The sequence below is a fragment of the Mauremys reevesii genome, linkage group 1 (genome assembly GCF_016161935.1).
Source record: "Mauremys reevesii isolate NIE-2019 linkage group 1, ASM1616193v1, whole genome shotgun sequence".
NCBI classification, from domain to species: domain Eukaryota; kingdom Metazoa; phylum Chordata; order Testudines; family Geoemydidae; genus Mauremys; species Mauremys reevesii.
This window is the reverse complement of record NC_052623.1, coordinates 222,982,641-222,997,699: the sequence shown is the minus strand read 5'-3', so window position 1 is coordinate 222,997,699 and position 15,059 is coordinate 222,982,641. Positions and strand designations below refer to the sequence as shown.

The following is a 15,059-nucleotide window of genomic DNA, read 5'->3' as shown; positions in this document are numbered from 1 at the left end:
TGCCTTGGGAACTGCTTGTGCCTAGTTCCCAGGCAGCCAGTCGAGTTCCTTTGCACCCTCTGGATACGCTCCAAATCCCCCAAGCAGCAGGGAACAGCCCAGAAATTCAGGGTTTACAATCCCAGTCAGAGACTACCTATATCTGCTGGTAGTGCAGGGGTGACACAATTAAAATTTTCAACCACCCTTGGAACACCTCAAGTCATGCCCCATTCTGCAGGCAGGCCCCACCCCCGCTTACCCTCAGTCTCCCCTCCTGGAAAGCAGCAGCCCCCTCCCTGCAGCTCCCATCTGTTCCTCCTGCCTCTCCCCATGGGGCACAGCTTGCAGCTCACAGGTTCCAGCAGCTGCCAGGCAGGGAGGGGGGCCGGGCCACACCATATGACCAAGCAGGGCTGGGAAACCATGGCAGAAATCACACAGACATACACACACAGACCCAGCAGGGAATGGGGGTGTGTCTGCTAGGCTCGTGCTTTTGGCTCCTCCCATTATGCAAATGAGCTCCTCTCTGCAATTGTGCATTTCTGGTACAGAAACAGTGGAAATAAGGATGGTACAGCTCAGTCAGTTACACCAGGATCAGTTGAGAGACTGCAGCTGCAGGCCTCACTTTATGTGGGAAATCCAGAATCAAGCCGAGAGAGAGACCCTCTGCCCTGGTAGCTCCTTGCACCAGAGCTGAACCTGGCACAGGGACTGACAAGGGAGCCAATGTGTAACCCATTCCTGCTGGGTGTGGTGCTCTGTCTCCCTCTAGTGGCACCTAGTTATTGATGAGTTTGCTACAGTTTTGGTTAATAGGCTGGTATTTTTTTAGCTCATGCAGTATAGGCCCATAGCACTAAGCTTTAGGGATCCCAGGTTCAGTCCTGCCCACTAATGACCATGGTCTGTCAGTGTTACAAATGCACCTCCATGTACTGGAGATTACTCCTGTTTAGGGCCTGTTGAGGAGGCCCCCTGTACCAGTGTGAGACTCACTCCTTCGACGCCTCCTGCTGGTGTCCTGGGAATTAGTTCATTTTCCAGCCTTGAAACACCCTCTGCAGGCCAGTATCCCACTGCTGCTTGGCCCCTGTGTCCCTCCCAGGACTCCAGTACCCCATTATCTGGGATGCTGCCCCCGGCAGTACATCCCTCAGTCTCAGGGTCTCCCCTCCCCAGGGAACTCCTACCCCCACCTCACTTCAGTCATAGGCCACTGCTAGTCACCAACTAGCCCCCGCTCCCTGGGGCAGACTGCAGTATAAGCCACTCATCACAGGCAAGGGGTTTTTGGATGTGCTGCCTTTCTGTGTAACCCAGTACCTCTATGGGGCCTTGAATTAGGCCCTGCAGCCTGGGGAGTTGCCAGCCTGGAGCTCCCCAGCCCCTCTGGTCTTTCCCCAGCCCTGCTTTACCCTAAGTATCCTGAGCTTCCCAGAGCCAAGCCCCTCTCTCTCTAACAGGGCCGGCTCCAGACCCCAGCGTGCCAAGCGCGCGCTTGGGGCGGCATTTTACCGGCAGGTGGCTCCAGCGGACCTTCTGCAGTCATGCCTGCAGGAGGTCCACCGGAGCCGCGGTTCCAGCGGATCTCCCGCAGGCATGACTGCAAGAGGTCCCCCGGAGCCGCAGGACCGGCGACCGCCAGCGCGCGCCCCGCGGCGCGCCGCCCTGCTTGGGGCGGCGGGATTCCTAGAGCCGCCCCTGCTCTCTAAGCAGAGAGAGACTGACTGCTCCCTGGGCCACTGCCCTCTTATAAGGGCCAGCTGCAGCCTGATTGGGGCATGGCCCAGCTGTGGCTACTTCCCCAATGAGCCCAGGTTTTCCCCTACCACAGCCCTCTCCCAGGGCTGTTTTAAGCCCTTCAGGGCAGGAGCAGGGTTACTGCCCCATCACACCCCCACTGAACCAGACACAGTTCTGAGGGAAGGGGCGGGGCTTATGGTGACTGTGGCCCCTTTGTGCTGACACAGCCGGGGCTGAGAGGACACAGAGCTGGGGTGAAATCCCCCCCCCCACAGTTTCTGGAGATCCTACAATGAGGATAGTGAGTGAGTGGCAGGATGCGAGAGGGAGACACAAAGAGCACTGACCCCCGTACTCAGATGTGACCTCACCAATGGTGGTGATCAGGAACTAGCAGAGAGGTACAAACTGAGCTAATCAGAGCAAAGAGGTGTTATCGCTGTTCAGCCAGCTGTAGATATCCATGTTCCTATCCTAAGTATTACCTGTCAGGGGCTGTTTCTATCAGTGCATTAGTCACTCTGTGCAAGCCTCTGTGCCCAGGCATTTTTCTTGCACAAGTTTTGATGAAGTCAGATTATGCAAACATATATTTCCCAAATGCAGAGTTCAGAGGGATCCAGGTGTATCTCCATCACATTGTGCTGGGGGGTAAATCTAGCCCACCCTGCATGGGAAGGCAGCCTGTGAAGGAAGCTGTTAAGCAAAAAGCTACGCACCACATGGGAGTTCCCTGTGGGGAGATTTGGGGAAGGAGGGAGCTGTGTGGCGCAGTGTAGCCAATTTTAACCCCTGCACCTACCCCCAGCTGTTTTGGCCTCTCCCCCTTGCCATGGTCAGGCTGAGGGCTCCTCCTTTACTGCTTCAGTGAACTCTGGGGAAAGCTCCACAGCACTTGTCCCGTCCCCCTCCCCCAACTCATGTCTCAGCTCCTGCAGCCACAGGCAGAATCCCTGCTGCTGCCACTGCTCTGGGGAGACACTGGGCTGCTGTACCCATCTGCTAATGGGGACACCCACCGCACAATGACTGCCCCAGCTGCCCCTGCTAGTGGCCCAAAGGCTGGCACAGCCTGCTCATCCCCAGTCTGCCCAGGGGAGCTCAGGGAGAGACTGGTCAGCTCCACCCTGACCCCAGGGCAGGGCACGATTCAGCTCTGAGTCACCAGGAATGTCACACACTTTGGGTTCAGTCTCTTCTCCCTTATGGGGAGTTTCCTACGGGGGCAGGTTGGCCGAGTTCTTACCTGAGCAGATCACTCCAGTGTCATAAGAATGAGGGCAGTTGGCTACACCCCATCCTCTATGCCTGCAGTCCCAGAGAGCTGACTCGTCACCACCACAATCAACTAGATACAGCCAAGTCGGTCCAGATCCTTCTCCAAAATGAGCCCAGTCAGGGGCACTGACAGCATCTCCACATCCCAGCTGCTTACAAACCACCTCAGCATCTTCCATGTCCCAGTTGGTATCACACACCGTCCCCCACTGATCCTGGTGTTTAACCTCCACTCTCCCGGCACAGGGGCTGCCTCCATTCGCCAGCCTCAGCTCATCAGCACCTTCAAAGAAAGACACAGAGCAGGGTCAGGGTGAACAGGGAGCCCCCTCCCCAGCGTTATCACAGCAGAGTCCACGCCCAACAGCAGGGGATCCGCGCCCAGAGCCAGGAGAATGGGACATGCCCAGAGCTGCCTCATGGCTCCACCTGATCCCATCTCAGGGCCTCACACTCGGGGCTGTCAGTGCTGCAGCTCTCACCATTTTATCTCCACTCTGGAGATTTGGGGTGTTTTTACCTGTCTCGTGAGAACATGATGAAAGACACCAACTCACAGTTTCCCTTATTCCAAAAGGCACCATCTCCTGTCACTGTCACTGGGGCTGAAGCCAGCGAGATGCCGCCATCTCCCTACAGTCTGTCCACATGTGGGAGTGAGGCCGCCCTGAATAAAGCTGGCTGCCACTTCCCACTGTTTTCAATGAGACTGAAGCCCACAGGAAACATGGCTTCCCCTGAATGGCTCAAGGGACTGGACAGGATCCAGGGACTGTGATGGGAAGCAGAGACCCTGTGCAAGGAGGATGGGGAGAGTGAGGGAATAAGGGCACTCGGGGGGGCAGGAAGCAGATTCAAGGGTTGTTAAGGAATGGGGTGCAAGTGTTGTGTGGGCAGAAAGGAGGAATGTAAAGTGGAGAGTGGAGAGTCTGGAGCAGGGGACCAGGGGAAGGGAGGGGGGTCTGAAAAGTTGGGTCAGGAGGAAGGAAGAGGAGGGGGTCTGGAGTAGGGGAGGAGTGAGATCTGTGGAGGGGGCTAAGGGGGCTGGAGAAGGAGGCAGGAAGGAGGGAGGCAAGGAGTGTGGAGGGGCAGGTAGGTGGGGGTCTGGAGCAGGGGACCAGATGAAGGAAGGGGGCTAGAAAGTTGTGTCAGAAGACAGGGAGAGGAGGGGTCTAGAGTTGGGGAACAGGGAGAATTGGCTGAGGGGTCTGGAGAAGGAGGCAGGAAGCAGGGCCGGCTCTGGCTTTTTTGCCGCCCCAAGCAAAAAAAAAAAAAAAAACAACAACCTGTGCAGCGGCCGGAACAGCAAGGGGGTGGGGGCGAGAAACCAACCTGCCACCCGGCTGGAGCAGCAAAGTGGGGCGGGGGCGGGAAACCAATCTGCCGCACGGCTGGAGCAGCAAAGGGTGAGAGGCGGGAAATCTGGTAAACCTGCCTGTCGGTTGGAGCAGGGGGACGAAACAAACCTGCCTGCCAGCCGGCCGGAGCAACAAAGAGAAGGAAAAACAAAAAGAAAAAAAAATACCTGTGGGGCGGCGGGAGCGTGGGTGCAGGGGGACTCCCAGCCCTGCAGACCCCAGGCAGCGGACTGCACACCCCAGCTAGCGGGGGCGGGGAGAAGGGGGGCAGCCAGGGCTTCCTTAAGTGAGACGCTCGCCATGCGGCCCCTCCCGCCGCACCGCTGGCTTGGAGGGCTCTGTGCCGCTCCAGTGGGCAGGCAGGGAGGGATGCAGGCTGCTGTGCCAGGCTTGCTGCAGACCTGGCACCGCTCCCAGCAGCTTCCCTCCTCCACGCCGCAGGAGCAGCAAACCAAAAGAAAAAAACCTGCAGGGGCGGTGGAAGCGGCGAAGCGCAAACAAAATAATGGATTGGGCGGAATGCTGCCCCTTGGACTCTGCTGCCCCAAGCATCAGCTTGCTCGGCTGGTGCCTGGAGCCGGCCCTGGCAGGAAGGAGGGAGGTGAGGGGAATGGAGGGGCAGGGAGGTGGGGGTCTGGAGCAGAGGGGCATGAGGGAGTAGTGGGGTGAGAAATAACGACTGGAGTAGGGGGCAGGAGGGAGTGTGGAGAGGGGGGAGGGGGTCTGGAACAGGAGGCTGGAGGGAGGCAAGGGAAGAGGAGGGGCCTCTAGATTGTGGGGTGTGATTCAGTCTGAGACAGAGAAGTTGCAGGGTGGGGTGGGGGAAGCCAGGGAAGTGTTCCTATTTGCAAATGACTAAACCAAACCCGTCGTGTTACGGTGACATTATTGCTGATGTGAATGGTTGATGTCAGTGTGAAGGTCTCCAGTATCTGTAATTAAACCCTGAACAGTAACAGAAGTTCTGTGTGCGAGTGTGAACCACGCTGCATGAATTAGCTCAGTGGCTGTCAAACTATTTCCCAGTCATCCCTTCGTCTGTCAGAGGAACTGAACCAGGAGGGAGAGCAAAGGCAGTGCTGGGTAATGGACGGCAGTTCCCGTCTCATGGGTGAGGGGAGGGAAGCACAGTCTCCAGCTGAGCAGCCAGGGGGAGTTGTGCAGTTTCTGTGCATTAAATGGTGACTTTTCAGCCTGGGATTCTCACCCTCTCTCTGGCAGAGGAGCAGAGGGGAGTTCAAAAGTCCAAAGACAGACTGAGTAACATGACTGGATTTTTTTTATAACCTTGTAATTTTTGTTCTGTGGCACTTGGCAATACAGCCTTGTGCTCCCTGCCAGAGCTTCTTCTCCCCACCTGCCCCACACATTTCCCTCTTCCACATTTCTCTCTTCCCACCTGCCTCCCCTGGGCTCTTCTCCCCTTTCTACCTGGCCTCTCTGCCCTGCATGTACAGGCTGCTCTTTCCCCAGATGAGCAGCAGACTTTGCCCCCACTCCCTGCCATTGGCTTTTTTCCCAGTAGCCAGATCTGAGTGCCACCTCCTGCCCCCAGTTGTCTCTAGAGTTTTTTGTCTCTCTGGGGGATGTGGAGAGGCAAAGCTGGCTGCTGGGAGACAGACAGGTCACAGGAACTGTGAGGATGCCTGTCACACAGTCCTAATGTAAGGGGACTGTTGCCCCCTTACTAATGTAAGCAGAGTCAGGATGAGATCTACCCTGACATCTGGTGGTACATTATGAGGAGTGGGCAAAGGAATTTTAGGAATGTGCATTTGCATTGGTAAACCCACTCCACTTAGCATAACACACAGCAGCATGGGATGGTTATTTTCACACTGTGGAATCCCCAATTTCTTTGTTATTGGGGCAGGAAGGAGAAAAAAGTGCTGTTACCTTAATTATGTGAATGAGGAACTATGAGACTGCTTTATGACAGAAATGACTCAACCTACATTAAATAGTACCTGCTAGACAAGGGACATGGGTTCCAAAACCCAGTGAAGGGAGAGAGGCTGGGGACTGGTGTGTGTACCTGATGGTATGGGCCCCTTTTGAGGGCCTGGAACACCAATTGCACTTCCTCCTCTCTCCACTGTTAAAGAGCAGAGCTAATTTTAAATCCTTTAGGAGTCCATCTGGAGGCTGCCGACCTGAATTCATGTTGGGCCAAGGTGGCACTGGGGCTCAAGTTGAAACCACTAAGAGCTGAAATCACTAAAAGAGCTAAGCTTACTGAGCTGAGATCACTGAGTAGGGGAGCCTGAAGATTGATTGCTAAGCAGCTGGCAGAGCGGAGCAGTCTGCAGCACGTTGGCGCAGCCTGTGGAACAGTGAGCAGTGTGGAGCGATTCACGGGGACAGCTGATGTGGTTCACAGGTTGGCTGGAGGAGCGGCACAGCTGATGGAGTGGAGCCAGTCGTGGTGAAGGCTGCAGCAGAACTCCACGGAGAAGCGGGGCAGTCGGCCCTGGCCCACATAAGGTGTCCTTTAACACCCTGTGTGTGCCCCCCCCATTTCCACCCAGGCTGGGGGGGGGGTAAAACTCTGCAGATAAACTTTTGAACTCTGGGGTGGCACTGACCAGAGACAGAGACTCTTGGGTTGTTGGACTTTGGGGTGATTGGACTTAAGACCCTAAGGGGGAAAGGACAGTGCCAAATGTACTTGAAAGTTGGGGGTTTTTTTTGCTTATGGTTTGTGTATAGTCCTGTTTGTGGTGTCTCTCCAACGTGATGCCGCATTGTTTCCCTCCTTTATTAAAAGGATTTTGCTACACTCGGACTCTGTGCTTGCGAGTGGGGAAGTATTGCCTCCTAGAGGCGCCCGGGGGGGGTGGTAGGTAATTGTCCCAGGTCACTGGGTGGGGGCTCGAGCCGGTTTTGCATTGTGTTATTGAAACGGAACCCCTGGATACTGAACCCAGCCCTTGTTGCTGCTAACTCAGAGGGGCAGAAGGGTTACACTAACATTGAGTGGGGGTGTTTGGTTGCTAGCTCCCAGCACTAAAAAGGGAGAAGTCGATGGGAAATCAGGAGCCTGAGACTGGCAGTCTCCAGGAACAATGTGGTGAGGCCAGTGCTCCAGGTCAGCCTGATTGACAGGGCGGGCAGGCTAATCAAGGAGTCAGGAGGCCAAGGGGTCCCGTCTTCCGTGTGAGCTGGATTTGTCTGAGTCAGAGGGAGTGGGGCCGAGCTAAGGAGAGAGCAAGGCCCAAGCTAAGCTGATGGGAGTGGAGCTGCAGCCCAAAAAGCCAGAGCACAGCCCAGAGACAGCTGCCCTGCTCTGGGAGGAGAGCTGCAGCAACCAGAGCCAGAGGGTCAGACAAGCAGCCCAGGAAGCAGATGAGAGCTCAGAGCAGAGTCACAGAAACAGCCTGCAGAGCAGCCCTGCCCTGGGAGCGGAGCGGTAGCAACCGGAGCCAGAGAGGCCAGAGAAGCAGCCCAGGGAGCTGAAGTCAGAGTAGCAGTATCAGCCATGCTGAGGCAGAGTGGAGCTGGAGCAGGAGCTGGAGCTGGAGCTGGGGCAGTTCAGAGCCTGGTGCGGTGAGCAGCTGGGGAGAGCAAGGGGGACCCTGGGCAGTGGGCCCAGCACAGGGAGATACCTCAGCCAAGAGGCCCTGCAAGCCAGACTGGGAGGGTGATCATAACCCTGACAGGGCGGGGGTGACGCTGGGGAGAAGGGTCCTGCCAACCAGAGGCAGAGCAAGTGTCCAACCCGCAGCATCCCTTCAGCACAGCCAGGGCCTGAGAAGGAGGCCTGGGACCTACAAGGAACAGACTGTGAACTGCCCTGACGTTCCAGAGACACTGTTTGAAATGTTCCCTGCTACAGAGCAGCGTAATGTGTTTTCCTTTAACCTCTCCCATTTTTCCTTATTCTTTTTTAAATTAAGTGTTAATTAAATAACTTGTATTTGCTTTAAATTGTATGATGTGATCAGTGGGTCAGGGATGTGTGCAGTGCAAAGAGATTACCCCAGAGTGGGGACACCCTAGCCCTGTCCTAGGTGACCACAGCTAGGTTGGGGGTCGAGCCCCCCAGGAATCCTAGGCCCAGCCTTGTTGGAATTACGAGGACTCTGCCAGACAGGAGAGTGGAAGGGGAGTCCTCAAGGGCAGGGAGGTCTCTGGGTAAAGGAAGTGGGAGCGAGGACTCAGATCCCTTCGCTAGCCCACTTCCCCGGGGTAGTGCAGAAGCCAGGAAAGTTCCCCACAATAGCGGGACCATTCCCCCGCTTACACTGGGATATTGGCTGGGAGAATTAGTCTACATGACAGGGTGTGAAGACATAGGATTGACCCTGAGACTGGGAGCAAGTACGGGCATCATTACAATGCCTATGAGTTACAGCTACATGCAGAGTTCCACTGTGACCCCTGGAACAGGCTGGCTGCAGCAGTGGATGGCTGAGCAGGGGACACCATGTTTATCAAGCATCCATGGAGCTCAGAGAACAGTGCAGTTCATACTAGTACATGCCCAGACCATCCTGCTCCTTTAATGCCAAGCAAATACAAACCTCTCACTTTTCTGCAGTCCACAGGGGCATTTATTCAGGTATGACTCACTTCAGTGCAGTCCCACAGCCAACCAATGGGGCCTGGTCTGCACTAAGAAAAAAAGGGCTTTTTTCAGTGGGGTTAACTCAGTGATGGTCACTTGTGACAGGACCGAAGGCTGTAACACTGCTCTAGCTAAGTGCACACACAGTTCTGTTTCCCTGCACACAGTAGAAACTAAGAACAGCCAGCAATTTCCTTGCTCAGAAATCCCCCAGCCTGCCCCTTCAGCGAGCTCCAACTGGTTTTGTTTCTTTTCTACTTCCAAGATCCCAGTCACAACTCCTTCTACTGGCTTCTCCCTCCAACAGACAGTCTGACGCCAGTATCCTGGCCCCTGCATTGGCAACAAGGGAAACTCCTGGCTTAGCTCTGCCCTGCCCATATGCCCAGTGCCTTTGGCAGTAGCTCCCACTGTCTGCAGCTTTTTTCAGCACATAAAGGATCTTGATTGCTCCATCTCTTGAGCCTAAAAAAGAGTTCTCACCCTGCCACTGACTTTCAGGAGGTCTGTGATTGTCTTAGGATCAAAGACTCCCCAATAGCAGCCATCAGCACCTTTCAGGATAAAAATCACATTTGCATACTCTCTCTATCATATACTGGCTCCACTTCTGTGGCCCAGCTTGGAATAATGACCCCCCACAGCTCTCTGAACATTGGAGAAGTTCAGATCTGGGTCTGGGAGTAAAACCTGCGGCTTTGATCCGTCACTGATATTTTCTCTCTTGTTTGTCTGGACCCCACATCATTTTACACATTTGTTTTCCTGCACAATGTAAAGAGGTCAATAATTGTGAAACACGATCTTCTGGCAAAGACTGACCTGGCCTCTGCTCAGGGCTCAGGGAAAAGAATTGGAGCACTGTGGGAAAGGGAAAAGTAGCTACATGGGGTGATTTCCCCTATATTGTAAACTTCCCCGCATCACTGTGTCTGTGTTATGTGAGGCAAACTCAAATTTCCATTAGGAAATAAAAAATATCAAAGGGATGATGCACATTTCCTCATCAATCCAACAAAAATACATTGAGCTGAGTATGTGCTTGGCATCACTATATGACGCTATCCCACAAATAACTGGAGAGTATTTTATGCTCCCCTACATCACTGGGTCTGCATCATGTGAAGCAGTCAAATTTCCTATAGAAAATAAATATTCAGGGGATGATAAACATTTTCTCATAAATCCAACAAAAATACACTGAGCTGAACATGTGCTTGGCATCACTATGTGACACCATCCCACAATCGTGCAGTAATTTATCCCTCACGTGGTAATAATTGTCCATCCCCTGCAATGTCAGTCTGATCATCAGAAGTCACCATCGAATTCCCTGCTTTTCAGTCATGTACAGCTGTGTTATGGACTCTAATCCCAGCACATTATATCTAAACTTCTTGGGAATCTGAAATATAAACTCCAAGTAACCTGCTAGATGGTTTGGTTTGCTCAGGATTTTCTCGGTATCACCGCACTGAGCTGTCTGTGAAATATACATTAGGGCAGGTTTTTCTCTAAGAGAATAATTTAGACTGACATTTCTGATTATCAACTTCACGGTCAATTTTTCAGGCTAGCGCAGTAGCACATCAGGTTCCTATAAACCAGCTACTGTTGTGGAGTTCACTGCCCTGCAAGTCACATGGATCATTCTCATGCTGCTAACACCAGCCCAAGAGGTTCCAATCACTGTATTATTTGAATCATATCTGGGTCCCACATTCAGTTTTAATCCTATTGCTAATCAGTTTTGGAGTCTTTGGGCCAGTTTCACTTCCAAAAATGCACCAGCACATGTTGATGTACCCCTTGATCTGCCTCTCTCCTCCCACCCCCCACCATTGCTGTTAAGTCTGCCTTGAGCTGGGACACTGGATAGTAAAGAGCCTGCAGCCCCCTCGGTGCTGGAGGAATGAGAGCAGCCTTGAAACTGGGCAGGGGCAGCCTTGAGGGAATGAAACCAATGTGGCCGTGAGAGGCACTGATATAGCACCTCTGCCATGCAGAGGTCATAGAATCATAGAATATCAGGGTTGGAAGGGACCTCAGGAGGTCATCTAGTCCAATCCCCTGCTCAAAGTAGGACCAATTCCCAACTAAATCATCCCAGCCAGGGCTTTGTCAAGCCTGACCTTAAAAACTTCTAAGGAAGGAGATTAGGAGTTTTTCCTAATATCCAACCTAAGGTCGGGCTTCTCCAGTCTCCAGCAGAAACCTTGGGGGAGGGAGGAAGGGCTAATGCAGGATAAATCTTCCTGCTGGCAGAGCTTCCGGTACCCTCATGGGCACATGACACTACACACTGCATCTCAGCACATGCACACACCCGTTCTGTGAGAGGAATCAGCTCTGGGTTTATTTGGATCTCACTCATGCAAAACTTCTACTGCTTCAGTGAATGAATGGAGGAGTGAGGAGCCAAGACTTGGCCCTTGGAGCTGTTGGATTCAGGACCAAAGAGAGATTTCTGTTGCATCCCAAATTATTGATGTATTTATTGGGATTTAAAACACTAAAGTGATGCCCAGCCAAGACTGTTGGCACCCAGATGACATTGATAACACACTCAAATCCCTGCAGCATGAAGTGACCCTTTCAACAGGAACTCAACCAGCCACCTACAGAAACTCCTTCCCACCCATTTCTCGTTATGTGACACACGGCCTGGGTCCTTCCCACTGCCAAACAAATTTGTTGTGCAGTGTGCCCAGAAGATCACCAAATTTGGACTATTTTGGCCCAAACCGGACAACAAGTTTCAGAGTCCCGGGGGCCTCACAGAGAACACGCTGCCAGCCACCCCTCTCCTTTATAAAAAGGGTGAACCAGATCAAGTGCCCCTGCTGACCACAGCTGTGTGTATCCCTCAGGGAGGCGGGTCCCAGGCCATTTAGGTCTTTATAAATCATCGCCAACACCTTAACCTCTGGGCAGCCAGTGCAGACCCTGCAGCACAGCTGTAACATGCTGCCAGCAAGATGCGCTGCTCAGTGAGTCGCTGCCATTTGCACCAGCTTTGTTCTCTGAATGGTTCTAAGGTGCAGCCCCACATTAGGGTCATTTGAATACTCCAATCTCAAGGTTAGAAAAGCCTCCGTAACAGTGGCAAGGTCCAATCCTGAAAGGAAAAGTCACAATCTCCAAACCAGATGTGGATTATAAAAAGCTGACAGTAAAAGTTACCACCCTAGTTCCAGTTAACCCGTCTCCCCTAGTGAAACACAGAGGAGACTTACCTGTGATGTCCTGAATTGTGAGGAGAAGAAGCCACAGCACCGGAGTGGAGAGATGTCCCTTCATTGCCAGCCTGACTTGCTGTCCCCTCCTCTCACTGCACTGGCTGCACCTAAACACCTGCCAGGGCTCCTCTGTGGCTGACAAGTGACAACAAAGCAGTGGAAGGGAAATATATAGATTCAGAGGCTGGCATCAGCTGTGGGAAGGAACCAATAGAAAACCCACCTGCCTTTTTAGTTATTATCAGTGGTTTTATCTGTGACTTTATGCAGCTAAAACATCCAATAAAACTTGAAAGCAACAAACATCACCATATATGAGTGATGAGCCCCCTCCTGACGTCAGGTTTACCACAGCCTCAGATCATTGAGTAACCCCCAATCTCCGGAGCTGGAAGGAAAAGTTCTGTACAAACTGTATCTCTGCTGTTTCTTGCCACGATAGAGTTTATATCATATTAAACATGAATTGGGAGACATTAGAGGCTGGTTATTTTATAAACTAGGAATGAAATCCCTTCTGCCAACGGTGATCATTACAAGACCAATTCCCAGTATAGGACATGCTCAACTGTAGACAAGGACAAATAACTAGACTCAGGTTGTGTCACTCAGATCAGCTTTATAGAAGAATTACTCAGCAGCATCTGAAATATTGACAGTTCTTCTACTAATAGAACTTGGAGCAGGGGTGAAAGTGGGCCAGTACGACGTACTCTTAAAAAGCGGCTGCCGATACCAGCCTATATGCAGCTGACGTTTTCCCCCCACCCCCGCAGGCAGCCAACGTGGGGGAGGGGGGCAAAAGGGGCAGCTGCCCTGGGGCTGGTGATTTAAAATTTAAAATTATATCACCACCGGAGCCCTGGGTGGTTCAGGCCAGGCAGAGCAGATGGACTGGCTGGGGGAGGCTAATCCCCAGCCCTGCCTCTTCTGCCCAAGGCCCCACCCCTTCCAGGGGCCTGGAACCGGGCCCCCGTACCGGTAAGTGTTACTTTAACCCTGCCCTTGGGTTTTCCTGCCTAGACCCTGATTGTTAGTGGTAGAGGCAGAGCTTAGGGCTTCCTGAGTAGGCCACAACCCACTCTTGCAGTAGCAGGATGCCCTGCACACACCATGCCCTTCAGTGCTGTCAGCAGGAAAAGGGCTCCTTGGAAACAAGTTTACCTGATTCATGGGACACAAACAATTCAGGGAACAGGCACAAGGCTAGGGGCATATAGCACAGAATAATGACTGGCTGGCACCACACCTACCTCCTGCTCTTCCTCAAGACAACTGTTGCAAATACTTGGATTAAGGGGAATGTCTTTAACTCTTTCCCTTTGCATTTTCTCCCATGCTGCTGTTTCTGTATGGAGAAAACTCCCTGAGAAAATCTGTGCAATCGACACCTGATCCTCCTTTGAATCCCTCCTTGAGACTCTGCTCTGTTGTGATTCCGGAAAAACACTTGACAGAGTGACTAGGTTGGCAGGAGAGGAGGTATGGTTGTGCCTCTTTCCCTTCCTTCCCTCTCCTTATTTTAACCAAATTCCCCCCCCCCTCAATCCTGCCATTCCCCCTCACTCTGCCCTCCCACTATTTAAACAAACAGTAATGACAAAACAGGCAATTGCACCAAAATAGTGTAAGGGCTCTGCTGTCAATCAAACTTTAGCTCCGCCTCTTGACCCCTGCCCACCTATCATGGGAAGTCCCACCCCAGCAGTATTATTTCCGGGGTCAAGCCAAGCATATGACTGGAAGCGAGGTGTGTCATGTGACCCCTCTAAGAATTCCTCCCACAACCCTCTACCAATCAGGATGGGTTTCAGCCCCTTAGGATCACCCTGAGAGTTGATTTGACCAATCGGGGTGAGTTCCAGGGCGGGGTGACCCTTCTGGAATTGAGTCATGTGACCCCTCTTAGAACTCCTCCCACTGCCCCTTCCCAATCAGGAGGGGCTTCAGCTGCTGGGGACCACTCCTGAGAGGATGTTTGATCAATGGAGGGAGTTGGTAATAAATGGGGGAAAGTGTAGTGTAACAGGAAGGGATTTCTGTGTTGTGACTAATACAGTTATTGCTATGGAGGATATTGCAGGCAGTAGGATGGGTTTAGCTATACCATCAGTTTGTAGCCATAAAACCCCAGCAGTTTAAAACCAACAGTTTGCAACAAAATACTTTTCAATAAACCCACATGCATTTAAAGCGAGTTGCAGAAAGTTACCTTCCACCACAGAATAAAAAGGTTGCTGGCACATGCTGTTCTGTTTTCCCCCTTGTCTGTTTGGGCCTTTGGGTTAAAGAACAAGCAAAACATTTGGTTAGTATTATTCCCTAAATGCATCAAACCCCTGTATAATCTGTGTAATACCTGAAGTTTTCTAATTTAACAGTATTAAGCACAGCTATAGTTAACAATGGTTTTTGGTTTTTATATTGGTCTGATGGTGAAATGCAGCTTAAAGTTACTGGTTCCATGCTAAATAGATCACACTGCAGTGAAGATAGGTACCATTATTTAGTAAGGACAGCAAGGCCAAAGAGTGACATTATATAATATATATTTTCAGAGTTAAAAGCAGGGAGCATATCTCCTCTTGCAGTCCAGCAGCAATTCAATTGCAGATATCAATGAATGTCTTGGGGCTTGTTTGTTTGTTTTTTTAAACATGTTTCTTTCATGCTTAAAGTTTGGGGGTTGTTTTTGAAATAAAATGGGTGTCTCACAACCATAGTAAGCACCTACAAATACCCAGAGCTTTTAAATGTTTGATTGTCTTTAGAGCAAATGCTTATTCTAAAATATGGTGGAGGTGTGTGAACCCTTGAAACATTTCAGTTTTGGGTTAGACCCTTGTTTATTTTTGTAAATATATTATTTTAATGACTTTGAGTTGC

General features: G+C 51.9%; 1 protein-coding gene across 1 annotated transcript in view; it reads right to left on the bottom strand.

Moving 5' to 3' along the window:
- The window catches only part of LOC120371630 (antigen WC1.1-like), a 198,082-nt gene that overhangs the window by 168,769 nt on the left and 14,254 nt on the right, over nt 1-15,059 (bottom strand). Inside the window, exon 7 of the mRNA XM_039487611.1 lies at nt 3,167-3,292. Coding sequence (XP_039343545.1) covers nt 3,167-3,292 — 126 coding nt within the window. The remainder of the gene's footprint in view (nt 1-3,166; nt 3,293-15,059) is intronic.